The following is a 13,952-nucleotide window of genomic DNA, read 5'->3' as shown; positions in this document are numbered from 1 at the left end:
GATTGAAGGCTGGCAGATATCGGCATGATTAGTAGGGGATCACTTTATAACCACTGCCCCTCATATCATATTGGTAAAACCAAACGTTATAACAGAAATCTGCATGGGGCGCATTCACATCTACCCCAGGCTTTTTACATCAAATTGTACCGTTTCACGCCATGTACCAAGTGCAAAAGAAACTAATATTCCCAGCAGCAGAATTCGAACTCGCTGTTTTCCGGTCGCGCTCGATGACTCCACAGCTGCGGTCCTCGTAGGGCCGAGACACAAGGTTTGTCGAATCAGACCGGGTGGCCCAGATCCTGCTCGATGTAACGAAGCCTCCGTGCCGCTGCCCGCCTCGCTTCGGCCGTTGGGCCGAAGGGCCGGAGGATCGGGAGCTGAGACTTTACGTGACGTCAGGCAGATTCTCCGCCGGATGCGCAGAATCCGGCGGGCGTGTCTGAGCGGTGCTGACAACTGCGGCACGGAACTGAAGAAAAAACTTGTTTGAGAAGGGCGACAATGCCCTGTGCACAACATGGTGTCAGCGCATGAGGGTAAGTGATAACTTCTCTTTATTTAATGTATGATTAATTATGATTGTACTGTCACTCTCCGAAGTGACGATGCCTGGGCACGTTACATAAGAAACGCTGCCGCAGATTATATATCAAGGCCCTAGAGTTATATATATATATATATATATATATATATATATATATATATATATATATATATATATATATATATGTTGATGGACAGACGCGAGGAATCTGTGCCGTTTCGATATAAGCAGGAAGGGATTTACGCTTGTTTCTGATTTTATTAGTTCTGTCCTGAAAAGTGCCTGTCTCACCGCGAGGCACTGGTAAAACCAGGATACCGAACGATCATTGATAGGTACGTAATTGTCAATCCAAAGAAGTCGGTGCAGCGCCGATGATAAAGCCGGCGCACGACTGTACGTCCCAACGGTCATAACGCGAGGGGCCTTCCCACAGCCGCGGCACGGAACATATCTCCGTCCATTGTGCTGGAACTTTTACGCCGTTTGCAGGCAGGCATCACTGGCCTCCGGTGATCTCCGCAGATACAAAACCCGATGACACGGTCCCGGGATCCTCATTCCTGAACTAGCTAAAAAACCTCAACGGCCTGCACTCGCCCCCCCCCCCAACCCTCTCTCCCTCTCTATCCCCCTCTATCTCTCCCCTCCCCCCTCTCACCCTCTCTCTCTCTCTCTCTCTCTCCTTCTGCAAGCCGCACAGCGAGCAGCAGGCATCTGCGCAGCGGCAGGCAAGCTTCACCACCACGTCAGCGCTGCCGCCGTCCGTGCCAGCCTCGCCGTCCAGTTTTTCAGCCCCACAGCTCGTCACGCCGCGCCACGTTCGTCGCGATCGTGTCCCGCCGCGTGTCCTGATCGGAACCGCGCCGTTTCCGCGCGACGAGGCTGCACGTCCAGCCGCCAGGGGCGCCGGCGGCGGCGACTGCAGCGCGCGTGTCGGCCGGCAACCGTCTGCAGCCGACGCCGGCGGCGGCGCGGGTCAGAGGTCACCGCCGCCGGCAAGGTGAGAGAACAGGGCCGGCCCGGACAGCGTGCAGGAGAGAGCGAGCGGAGGGCCGCCGCCGGCTGACGGAAGCTGGATGGAGTCACGACACGACAGAGCGCCGGGGAGCTGGAGATCCGCACGGAGCCGGTCTCATTCGCGGACAAGCGGCTGTTAACTGCCGTCGAAGGCTCGGGAGGAAAGACTAAGATCGTATCCGAAACAAATTTATTTGCCATTATTATCAGCTGACACCTTGTTCCTCTAATCTCATCTCACCGAGCCGCACAATAATTACGTTCTTGATCGTATCACCATACGCACAGTCGACACACCGCATTCCCCAGATTGTCTAGAAGCTCCGACATCATTCTAAACAGCACAGATCAACACCAAGCGCACCGGACCGGACCGGGCGCCGCGCCCGCCGTCGGCCATCTTTGGTTCGGCCGTATCACAACCCTGCGCGCGTCCCCGCCAGCGCGAGTCCGTCCCGGCGGCCGCCAGCTCCGCCCCAGCTCGGCACAGTCTACTCCCGCCGCCGCCGGCAGCTACACTTCAGCCCGGAATGAGAGAGCAGCACCGCGCCCAGCAGAATGTCACAGTGGACCCACAGTCAGAGGGAGGGGGGGGGGGGGGGGGCAGGAGGGAGAGACAGCCGACCGGCGCAGCGGGCGGGGCGGCCAGTGCCCGGCCTTTGGCACGGTTCAGCCGGCGGCGGTCTCTGCCGACGGGAGGACGCTCCACAGATCAGGCCGCAGCTCCCCGAGGAGCGCCGGCGGCCGCGGCTCGACGGCTAATACGTAACAACACGACGAGGGAGACGTGGAGGTTCCCTCACGGACAACGTCACACAGCTTAGCAGCGGGGATGGGCGGCAGCCGTCTGGCACAGGTTCAGCCCGCGGGGAACAGCGCTGCTATGGCCCTGCGTCGGAGCAGCCACCGCGGCTCGCGATTCCCACACAGCACAGCTCCGTCCGCCGAGGACCGATACCCCGGCCCGGTCGCCCGAACACGTCACTCCCAGCAGGCGCCGGCCTCAGGTGAAGTTGCTGAAGTCCATGCTGAGCTTGATGGTGGCGGCGGGAGCCTGCGGCGCGGCCGGCTTGGCCTGCGCCTGCCGCGCCTGCGATGCTTTGAGACGCTGGCTGGCCGCCACCGCCTGCTCCAGCCGCTGGCGCAGTGGCGCCGAGCCCGACAGCAGCGTCTTGAACTCCTGCCGACAGCGACGGCGCCCGGTCAGAATCGACTGGGGACGCACGCGACGTACACCGACCCCAATACCGCAGCCACGACGGCCCCCCTGTCGGCCCCGGTCCCGTCACCGCTCACGAAGAGGCCGTGAAAGTCACACGGCGGCCTGGGCCGGCTCTGGTCGGGCCGTGACCACCGGCCGAGAGAGGCGTGCGGCACGCGGTCGTCCGACGCCGGTTTTCCTCGGCACGATACGACGTCGGACCCCGATGGGGCGACGCCGACGCCAGCACGAGCGGCGGAAGGAGTGGCGCAAGGCCTCTGCCGATCGGCCAACTTCGGCCGTGATTCTGTCGCACGGGCGCAGCGCTGAGAGGCGGGGAAACATGGCGTCCCACAGGCGCCTCCATCGCCACCTATGTCCACTCGCGGCGACGCTAGCGCCATCTACAGGAGAGCAGCAAGCCCACCTGCGGGTACTGCGGCCCGATGGTGTTGAGCTTGTTCAGGCAGTGCTCGTGCCGGGTCTGGGACAGCGACGGGGCCGCCGGCAGTGATTCAGAGTCCAGCAAGAAGCGGATCAGCACGGGCACGTACAGGCCCAGCACCTGCACTCCTGTAGACCGCAGACAAAAGAAAAGCGTCATCGGCCTGAAGGCGGCTCCGCGACAGGTCTACCAGGCGCTTGATTACACGTCTGTCTTCCAGCCAGGCACAGCATTCGAAAAAAAAAACAAGACGCCTGTGAAAAAGATGCGATAAACTATATCATAGACGGTTCAAACAAGATAGCGTACGTCTGCTCTCTTCCAACGGGCTACTGTCATTGCGACACAGTATTACAGAGGTCGGCTAGCCACTCTATAGAACCCGAACGTCGCAGCCAGCTTCGCACATGTGACCCGGACCACCTTTCCACTCACCCTCAATTTCGGGTCCTGCGCAGCGTCGGCAGGACAGAGCATACATTAGACACAGTCGACAGAGGCTTCCCGGAAGCACAAGACTCGCTACGCAATAACGGAAACTGACCAGAACACAGCCATTCTACCCGCTTCACGCACGAGCACAAACAGTTCTCTCCGACCGGAAACATCACGCGACGCCGCCGCCGCCGCCGCCGCCGCCGCCGCCGCCGCCGCCGCCGCAGCAGCAGCATGGAGCGCACACCGCCGCGGCCGGGCGCGGCGGGCGCGGCCGTCCACTCACGGTTCGCCGGGTCGCAGACGGTGACGAGCGTCTCCAGACAGCCGAGCTGCTCCAGCTGCAGCTGTAGCTCCAGCTCCGAGGGCGGCGCGGCGCCGGCCGACACGTGCAGCTGCTGCAGCAGCCGCGGTGCCAGCGCCTGGATGTAGGGCGTCGAGACGGCCCGGTCGGCGTGCGCGAAGATGGAGCGCACCGTGCGCACGCAGTGGAACCGCACCTGGAGCGGCGGAGGGCGCCGCTGAGACGGGCGCCGACACGGCCCACACCGCTCCGTGGCGGGGCTGGGCACAGTTGCGCGGTAGGACCGCGGCAAAGGACGGATACCGGCCATCGTCCATCATGCACCACGTGCACGGCGTGAGGACATGTGCTGCTGATGGACCCACAGCTGGGTTGTGAGCGGAAAAGCGCGCTCGTTGAAATAGGCATCACACAGCAGGACAAAAAGGGCAGGTCAAGTCGCACGCGCACGCACCGTCAGACCTACAGGCCCAGCCGTCATCGGATCTTCCAACACCGACAACTGCACTTCAGTGACGCCGGATGGACAAGTGCAGAGCAGAGTGGTTACATTTCATCTCAATATGCCCGACAGGCATGCCAACCGCAAATGACAACTACCGACCTTGGATACTTCAAAGTGGCAGATTAAAACGGGTAATCACATCACAGCGGTTTCCTTTTAAACAGCATTGGACGGTTCAGGCAGAGGCCAGCCCGAGGACCGCCTCGAACTCAAACTGAAACTTCCAGTCCCTTTCCAAAGTCAATCTCTCCGCAATGCTTTACATCGGCCAGCTGCCGGGGCGTTCCCCCGACCAGCCGTGGCCAGCACCAGGCGCGTCCGGCGCCCGCGGCCGTACCTGTATGCTGTCGGCCTGCAGGCAGGTGGTGTACTCGTTGACGCACGGGTACTGCAGCGCCGGGATGCGTACCACTGACGGCGGCGCGTGCAGCACGAACACGCCCATCGCCAGCAGCATCGTCACCTCGTCCAGCCGCATCGCCTCTGAGCCTGGACAGGCCGAGGGAGAGACGGCGGCGGGGTCAGTGCCACCTCCTCACACCGCTGGCAAGGCCCCACCACCCGCGCCGCCACCCGGGAGGGAGAGACGGCAGCGGGGTCAGCGCCACCTCCTCACACCGCTGGCAAGGCCCCACCACCCGCGCCGCCACCCGGGAGGGAGAGACGGCAGCGGGGTCAGTGCCACCTCCTCACACCGCTGGCGAGGCCCCACCACCCGCGCCGCCACCCGGGAGGGAGAGACGGCAGCGGGGTCAGTGCCACCTCCTCACACCGCTGGCAAGGCCCCACCACCCGCGCCGCCACCCGGGAGGGAGAGACGGCAGCGGGGTCAGTGCCACCTCTCACACCGCTGGCGAGGCCCCACCACCCGCGCCGCCACCCGGGAGGAGAGACGGCAGCGGGGTCAGCGCACTCCTCACACCGCTGGCAAGGCCCCACCACCCGCGCCGCCACCCGGGAGGGAGAGACGGCAGCGGGGTCAGTGCCGCCTCCTCACACCGCTGGCAAGGCCCCACCACCCGCGCCGCCACCCGGGAGGGAGAGACGGCAGCGGGGTCAGTGCCACCTCCTCACACCGCTGGCAAGGCCCCACCACCCGGGAGGGAGAGACGGCAGCGGGGTCAGTGCCACCTCCTCACACCGCTGGCGAGGCCCCGCCACCCGCGCCGCCACCCGGGAGGGAGAGACGGCAGCGGGGTCAGCGCCACCTCCTCACACCGCTGGCGAGGCCCCACCACCCGCGCCAAGCGCACCACCATGGCTGGCATCAACGACAACGTATGCTTCAACAAAGGACTTGGTGCACTTCGACGCAGAGTACCCCACTGTTGAGAGGCCAGAAGCGCACATCCAGAACTGTGGTATCTAATGTCTGATGGCCATTACAACCGCATAGCAAACCACGTGACGTTGCGACACAATGCACATAAAAAAATACGCTGTACGCAGGGAAGAATGCTACGCTCGTGATGGCTGAGGTTTGAAACACAGAACAAAAGTCGCACCCATGCGCAGCACTGTGCGTCACTAATTGGTTGTCCTTGTTTGAGCAGCCTCTCTGGTCTTTCTTCCCTTAACATCGCCATCGTGAACCACGCACCAATCAACATCGTGTGCACGCAGAATAGACAGCCCCCCACTCCAGACCCGACGGGCCGGGCGCCAACTCACAGGTGCGCGTCATGTCGATGACCTTGGCCAGGGCGCTCTCCAGCAGCTGGCACCACTCCTTGGCCACCCGCTCGTCCCGGCCGTACCTGCCGTGCGTCAGAGGTGCACGCGCCGGTCACCAGCCGTTCGCAGGCGACGTTCCGCCGCCCGGCCCGCGCACGCACACATCACAGACAGAACAGTCGCCGTCCATACAGCGCAGGGCCGGAGCTGCGGGCAGCAGCGGCCGACAAGGAGCGCTACACAGGGGAGGCGGGTCTCGCGGCAATCAGCGACCTCTCGGCCGATGCGTGCCCGTCTACCTCCCAGCTCCGTCAACACACGACCCCCGCAGCTGGCTGAGCCGCACCCCAGCCGTTGAACGGCGTGGACCGATTTCGGCTAACGGCGCTCAGTCATCACCCAGCCACCCCTGCCCGTACCAACACTCCCCTTCACAGCCTCCCCCTTCCCGTCCTCCTCCCATTATCCTCACCTATCCGACACGAGCAGACGGAGCGCGTGCAGCGCGGCGGCCACGGCCGGCCGACCAGCCAGCACGGTGGCGTCGCTGACCGGCTTGGTGGCCAGCTGGCGCAGCACGCTGGTGGTGAGCAGCAGCACGGTGGGCAGCACGGCCAGCGCGCCGCGCGGCGAGCACAGCGCCGGCGCCGCCTCCAGCACGGCCAGACACTCGGAGAGCAGCCGGTGAGACTCCTCCGGCAGGCCGGCCACCGGCGCACGGCCGGCGCGCGACGACGAGCTGGCAGGCACGGCGGGCGGGGATGGTCAGCGGCGATCAGCAGCGATCAGCGACGGTCAGCAGCGATCAGCGGCTCGCTCGGCCGTAGAGAGAGCTGGATTCCATTGACACATGGTCCACTGCCACCTCTGTTTCACATCGCAGAAAACTTGGAATGTGAGCAGAAATATGTCTCAAAAGTAGTAGAATTAACTTTACAAGTATATTAAAATTCAACGACAGTTTGCTACCCCACAAATTAATGTCGAACGACCGGTGTTGAATCCTGACATATGAGAACCCAAAACAGCACAAATATCCGTGCTCACCTCGTTGCCGCGGTCTCACCTGGCCTGAGTGGCTGGGTTCAGCGAGGGCACCAGCTTGGTGAGCAGGCAGAGGCAGACCTCCAGCAGGGCGAACACCACTGAGTGGCCGGCCACGATGTCGCCGGCCGCGCCGCCCTCGCCCAGCAAATCCAGCTCCTTGTGCTCCTGCGGCTCCTGATTGGCCGGCATCAGATCTGCGGGACGGGGTCACAGCTCTGATTGGCCGACTTCAGGTTTGGGGGCGGGATCACGGCTCTGATTGGCCAAGATCATGTCGGGGGAGGGGTCGCTGCAGCCGCTGCACGCCAGGGCTGAAGAGGCACTAGATGACGATCGGCAAGGAAGAAAGCAAGTAGAAAGCACCGTCGGCGGACGGGACTGGATGCAAGCCCTGGTCAAGAAGTGTGACCAAGGCAAACACATTACACTTAACGACGGGAAACACGCCCATGAGCGATCTCGACAAACGCCATCGTCATCATATCTCAAACCGCAGCCGTCACCCTACGCCGAGAGTCTCCCACGTCCCAGGCCTCACCCTCACCCTTGAGGCGGCGTCGCTTGGCGGCGTCCAGGCTCTCCTGGGCGGCGGTGACCACGCGCCGCACCACCCGCATCACCAGCAGGTGGACGAGCGCGCTCTCGCGGGTCAGCAGCAGCCGGTGCTGCACGTTCAGCAGCTCGACGGTCAGCGCCGGGCTGGCGCTGAGCAGCCGGCGCGGCCAGGGCGAGCTGACCAGGCGGCAGAGGGCGCGCAGGCAGGTCACCACCACCGGCACGGGCTCCGAGCTGCGCGGGTTACACAGCGCCTCCATGCAGATGCCTGCGGGCGCCGGCCAGGTCAACTGAGGCCCGATCAGGTCGGATCAGGTCAGGCCAGGTCAGGTCAAGCCATCAGTTCGCCCCGCCAAGATAATCCCATACTGCTGACTATGAGGCTGCTCGCCCAGCGCCATGCACCTGGCCTTGGCGGCAGACGACGCAAAACACTCAAACCCGAGAGACGGTCCGAGCAGCCGTGGCCCCGGCGTTAAAGAGGCGTCGACACAGGCAGCACACCACACAGCCGTGTGCCCAAGTCACGCGAGAGCGACCGCTCCCGAGCCGACCACCGCGCACGCACCGAACAGCAGGTGGAACCGGTCGGTGTTGATGTCGTCCGGGCTTCGGCCCGAGGCGGCGTTGGTCGGCCCGATGCCCAGGTTGGTGCTGCCCTGCACGTCGATGCCCACCTGGCGGCAGGTAAACACACTTATATTGTACAAACCTGCCACCAGATGGCAGCCGCACGCCGCACGCAGCCGCCAACAGGTGCGGCATGGATTGGGGCCCTGGGTATATACCAGGTGGGCAGGAAGTGACCGTGCCAGGCGACGCTCGTACAGTGATGATGAAGGTAGTGACTGAAGCTCGGAGCACTGCACCCAGCTGGTATTAAAAGCCCTGAACAGTGTCCAATGTTCACATATGACCTAATAAATGCGCGATGAAGTAGCGCTACCGCCCGCGACAAAGCATTTCTAGGACAATGTCAAACCACGCCGCGGAACTGAAATTACTAATCGAAGCCTGTGCGTGCTGCTGCCACTACCACCGCCTCCAATGACAGAGCCTAGCGCCTGCGCGAGACACGCAACTGGACCGCGGCCGCCGCCGCTGGCCGCACCTTCTCTGTGTGGACGTTCTCGAAGCCACCGGCATGCAGCCAGATGGCGGCGGCGTGCAGCACGGCCGGCCACGAGGTGCGGTAGTAGGGCCGCGCCGCCTCCACCGTGTCGTTGGTGTAGAACGCGCCGCCGTCGTGAGGCAGCTGAGAGCCGAACTCTGCGACACACGGGATAGGCGCAGGTGAGACGCGCGAGACGGGCGTGGGCCACCAGCGAAGCGACGGGCAGCGCCGGAGCACGCGACGCACCAGGTCGACACAGGGCCCACTGAATACCGACTAGACGGGCGATGCTCCCGACATACGCGACATGCGGGCAGCTGAGTTTGGAGCTTGCACCGACCGCTGGACCGGACGTTATGGGCCGTCACACTTTGAATCAAGTACCACAAAGCCGGCTGGTACGTCTGCTCTGCCGGCGGAGCACTCACCGGGCGGCAGCGACAGCAGCGCCTGGTCCTTGAGCGCCGCCAGCCAGTGTTTGGCCAGGTTGGCCAGCTCGGGCTGCACCAGCGTGAGCAGGTGCTCGGAGCAGCCGTCGGCAGGCTCGGACGGCTCGTCGTCGGGCGCCGGGCTCGGCGGCCGTGAGCCGCTCTCGCTCATCGCCACGATGTACACCTGTCGCGGGGCGAGGTCAGCTGAGGGAGCGGTCGGCGGCGATACCCTGGCAGCGACAGCTGTACGCGCCGACCGGACGCCACAGACAACTAGCAGCCGAGAGCCAGAGAGCAGTCGCATTCACGAATTGCAATGGCTGTCGATGAGGAAGTGTTGCTTTGTGTGCGAGTTGGAGGTCGAAACCTCGCGTGCTCCACCCAAATCTGAGTACTTGGCGAACTAGCCGGAGAAAAGAACAGCCGATATCCCAGTCGGCGACTTTACCGCCAGATGGTTTGACACTCTCGACACCACAGCGGACCGAGACACGCCCCGCCACCCCCTGCCTCCGCCCGGGGACACTAACAGATCGAGTCCCATCAACACCAGCCACACATTCTACCTGCACTCTCTCCCCTGACATCAGCGCGCCCGCCTACAGCGGCCGCCTCACCTCCGCCCAGGCCTTCAAGATGGCCAGCTTCTCGAGCGTCATGGCGCTCTCGTTGTAGACGTGCGTGCCGCGCCACTTGAGCTTGGCCAGCGAGGAGACGAGCAGCTGGTGCACGCGCCGCAGGTCGGCCAGGTCACGGGCCACCCCTGAGAGACGGGGGTCGGGGTCAGCGAAGACGACAGACGTTCACGGGCACACCCAGGGCTCCAGCACGCAGCCATATACACAAGGTACGCTTTACACATCACCCATGGAACTTAGCTCGGCAATATGCGGACAGAAAATACCGCAGTTACGTGGATTTTACAAACATCCCCGCTGCTGATTTCAGGGTTTCGGCTTACGGCCCTCAGTCGTTCAAATCGGGATGAATGCTGCGTACGAGGTGGGCTTAAAAGAGGGTGATGTAAGCAAACAAATGTGCACAACAAGTGGTGCGTGCAGGCACTCACGCGACATCTACCTCCACCTGGACCGATCCGCACCGAGCACACGTGACAACACAGGCCGACACGTGACCCCCCACCACGCACCTGAGCCGATCCAGGCGGAGCACACGTGACAGGCCCGGGCGGTCACGTGACAGGGCGTGTCGGCGGCGAAGGCGGGCCGCAGCGCCGCCGACACCTGCGCCTGGTACTGCGGCACACGCGGACGCAGAGGTCAGCTCAGGTCAGGTCAGCACGCCGGGGTCCAGCTGGCAGAGCGCAGCTGTGAAGCTGACGGCGAACGGAGCGCTCCCACTCAGACACCACTCCTGTCCGTGTCCGAGCGCAACAGGGCGGGTGGGCGGGGCAACCACCAGACCAAAGCAGTAGCTCCGCTCAGTTCAGGCACGGGTGTCGAACAAGTTCCAACCAACCCGCTGCCCCGTCACATTACTCGCGTGACCCAGACACCGCTCTCACAGCGCCAGTCAGTGGAGCCTCATCACATATTCCGAACACAACACAGGCAGGGCCACGTGGCGCTGCTAAACGAACGATCCACCACTCCGCAGTGTCGGCGACACAGGCGGCACAGCAAGGGCAGGGCGACAGCTGTCCTCATCGTCATCATTGTAACTTTGCGATGCGCCCAGCTGCTGAGGCTGTATGGCGTCGCCTGCCTCTCGCCCTGGCAGGGAGGGCGGGCACCGCGGGGAATCGAACACCGTACCTAATAAATACTAATGTCAATGCCGAAATGATAGGGTATGGTTTCCCAGACGCGACAGCCGTTCCGAAGTCCGGTAAAAATAAAACCGCATGGCACACTGGGCACATAAGAAACACTATACATAAAAGCTTAAACACGTGGGGAACAAAAACAAGACCGGCACTCCCGTCCTGTTTTCAGCGGGCGGCCGCTCGGCGGGGGGTCTGACTCACCATCTCGAGCAGCAGATGTCCGGGGAATTCCGGGTCGGGCGCGGCCGAGAACAGGTCGATCAGCTGGTGCAGGGTGTCCAGCCCGGCCAGTCGCAGCGGGTCAGAGTCGCTCGTGGCCGCCATGAACGCCACGCGCACCAGGTCGGACAGGTGCAGGATGAACCAGTCGCCTGCCCGGCGGGGTAGGGGAGAGAGGTCAGACGAGTCGCGCTCTGGTCACAACAGGTATTCTCACCCGACCTTGCTGGATTAATTTACTACGCGCGGAATGTCAAAAACTGGATGCAACAAGGTTACCAGGTCGGTGCAGCTGATTCTGGGGAAGGAAAAAGAAAAGGAAAAGTGATCGGGGGAGAATACGACGCGATTTTTGGCGGGACTTCTACAGACGCATCGAACAGGGAGGCTTAACTTAATCCAAGCGGATGATTGGCCGACCGAGGCGGCTACGTCATTTCCCTAGAAATGCTAGGGACTATAAACAACATTCTGAGTTTAGATACGGACTTAAGTGTAGCAGTATTCTCCCACATGCACATAGTATCGCGTGTTCTTAAGACCGATCAGCAGCCGCCGACTCACTCTGAGGATTGGCGGCGCGCGCTTCTTTGGCCAGGGCCAGATCAAAGTGGGTGCGGTTCCCCTCGCAGGTAAGCAGCATCTTGCGCACCATCTCGGCCGCGAACACCCTGCCGACGACCGGGGGCCACGTCAGACGCTGCGGCACGCGCAGTTCGCCACGGCCCAACGCAATGGACAAGTCAGTCAATACAGAACTCAGCAGCAGCCAGTGCATACAAACTTAAATGTTATAACCAAGAGGATCGGTGAAAGGTAGTGACAAAAACAAAGCCAATGCACGCCGAGGCCGCTTTGCTGTGATTTTTATGTTTTCCCCTCACTGTAAAGATCCTCGGACATGACAGCCAAACTACACGAGACACACCCATCTCCAAAACCACCCGGCTGACGTCCGCCGTTCTCTCTCCCCGAGTCTGGGCGCCTGTCTGACAGCCACCGGCGCTGCAGCGGGCCGCCGTGCCGAACGTCGTACCGTGTGGGCCAGCGGGGCGGGATGGCCGGGTGCGAGTCGGGCTCCTCGCCCGTCCGGAACTGCTCCATGTCGTCGTCGCCCTCCTCCTCGCCGGCCGCCACGTCGCTGTCCGTTGACGTGTCTGTCGGCCGCACACGTGGGCCGGCGTTACCGGCGCGCACGAGCACGAAGGAACGCCGGCAGACTACAGTGAAGCGGACCACCGCACCCAGTCTCGTCCGTTCATATCCATTTTCCCCCATTTCCCCGCGTAGAAAACACCGCACATTTCCTCTGGTCACAACTGCGTGAACGCCGGCTGATCAGCTTCGACTTCGGGGGCATCCCACACCTCCATCCGCCATCCTCTCCACGCCGGCCCAGCCGCTGAGAGTCGCCCGTGTCTCACAATCTGGGCCAGTCCCGCCTTCACGCGACCTCCCCCCGCTGACAGCGTGCACAGACCGGCCCCGTTCCGTTCCGCACACCACCCCACACCCGAGGACTGGCCACCAGCAGATCCCCCTGCAGCCTAGCCACACTGGTCCCGGTACACCGGTCGGTGCTCAGCCCGCCACCGACCACCACTGACCGACAGACGTGGTGAGGACGTCCTTGCAGAGCCGCAGCCAGAGCGCCAGGTTGTCGTCGACCAGCGCCAGCATCATCGAGTTGAGCGTGTCGTGGATGTCGCTGATGAGCCGCTCGTCCGTCTCCGTGTCCAGCAGGCTGAACAGCACGCCCGGCAGGCCCGTGTCTGTCATCGGCACCGCTGGCGGGCGGGGAGGGGGCGTCAGGGGGCGGCACAGAACTCCGTACGCGGTGGCACGGTCCAGCGACACTGGCGGGCGGGGAGGGGGTGTCAGGGGACGGCACAGAACTCCGTACTCGGTGGCACGGTCCAGAGACACTGGCGGACGGGTCATCAGTGCACAGGTCAGAGGCCAACGGTCTGGCCAGCGGTGCGTCACTGAAAAATCCCCCGCACGCTCGCCCAATGAATCACCAATAAAAACTACAAACCATGCGAACGCTAGTGACAAGAAAAGACAGAACAAAAGTTGGCGGCGCGAACATGACCCCTAATGTCCATCGCTACCCCCTACACTCGTGGATGCCACCGGGTGGCCTTCTCTCTCCGTGACAGCGGGCGCACGCCGCCACGGGGCGCCGGCAGCCTCGGCCGCCAGCAGAGCCCCACCTGGCGTCTCCTGTAGTGCGCCGGCGGCCGCGCCGGCCGCCAGCGAGGCCGCGTGCTGGCACACCTGGTGCGCCTCGCGCTGCGCCAGCTGACGCAGACAGCTGACGGCCGCCCGGCGCAGGCTCAGCTGACCGCCGCACAGCGACATCTGGCGGCGGCCACACGCGGTCAGGCAAGAGCTGTAGCTGTTGACTGCTGATATTTCTTTCTTCTAAAACCATTAATCAAGGTGAACCATGTATGGCATGGAGAATGAACGCGATTATGCTTGTCACCCATGTGTGCAGTGCCGGATCATAACAAACAACTTTGATCCCACTAACATAGAGACATTACGTGCCATGATGCAACAACGCCCCGTGATTCATCCCACGACAGCTGCCCCCAATGGTAACATCCGCGTCGCCAAGCGCCCGCGACAAGAGCGAGCGCTGCGCCTGAGGCGTCACC

The 13,952-nt window shown here is 62.9% G+C and overlaps 1 protein-coding gene across 1 annotated transcript in view; it reads right to left on the bottom strand.

Moving 5' to 3' along the window:
- Window positions 1–2,179: 2,179 nt before the first annotated feature.
- LOC119099584 (HEAT repeat-containing protein 5B) overlaps window positions 2,180–13,952 on the bottom strand; it is a 64,067-nt gene continuing 52,294 nt past the window's right edge. Inside the window, exons 25-44 of the mRNA XM_037222689.1 lie at window positions 13,503–13,650; window positions 12,894–13,073; window positions 12,323–12,443; window positions 11,851–11,957; window positions 11,269–11,438; window positions 10,432–10,537; window positions 9,899–10,044; window positions 9,279–9,465; window positions 8,848–9,005; window positions 8,305–8,413; window positions 7,726–8,004; window positions 7,201–7,375; window positions 6,843–6,873; window positions 6,337–6,341; window positions 6,132–6,217; window positions 4,798–4,949; window positions 3,938–4,151; window positions 3,652–3,666; window positions 3,199–3,344; window positions 2,180–2,750 (exon numbers count right to left, since the gene is read on the bottom strand). Coding sequence (XP_037078584.1) covers window positions 2,574–2,750; window positions 3,199–3,344; window positions 3,652–3,666; window positions 3,938–4,151; window positions 4,798–4,949; window positions 6,132–6,217; window positions 6,337–6,341; window positions 6,843–6,873; window positions 7,201–7,375; window positions 7,726–8,004; window positions 8,305–8,413; window positions 8,848–9,005; window positions 9,279–9,465; window positions 9,899–10,044; window positions 10,432–10,537; window positions 11,269–11,438; window positions 11,851–11,957; window positions 12,323–12,443; window positions 12,894–13,073; window positions 13,503–13,650 — 2,712 coding nt within the window. The 3' untranslated portion in view covers window positions 2,180–2,573. The remainder of the gene's footprint in view (window positions 2,751–3,198; window positions 3,345–3,651; window positions 3,667–3,937; window positions 4,152–4,797; window positions 4,950–6,131; window positions 6,218–6,336; window positions 6,342–6,842; window positions 6,874–7,200; window positions 7,376–7,725; window positions 8,005–8,304; window positions 8,414–8,847; window positions 9,006–9,278; window positions 9,466–9,898; window positions 10,045–10,431; window positions 10,538–11,268; window positions 11,439–11,850; window positions 11,958–12,322; window positions 12,444–12,893; window positions 13,074–13,502; window positions 13,651–13,952) is intronic.

The sequence above is a fragment of the Pollicipes pollicipes genome, unplaced genomic scaffold (assembly GCF_011947565.3).
Source record: "Pollicipes pollicipes isolate AB1234 unplaced genomic scaffold, Ppol_2.1 Scaffold_2555;HRSCAF=2994_pilon_pilon_pilon, whole genome shotgun sequence".
NCBI lineage: Eukaryota > Metazoa > Arthropoda > Thecostraca > Pollicipedomorpha > Pollicipedidae > Pollicipes > Pollicipes pollicipes.
Note: the sequence above shows the minus strand (reverse complement) of the source record. Positions and strands in the feature narration are given on the sequence as shown.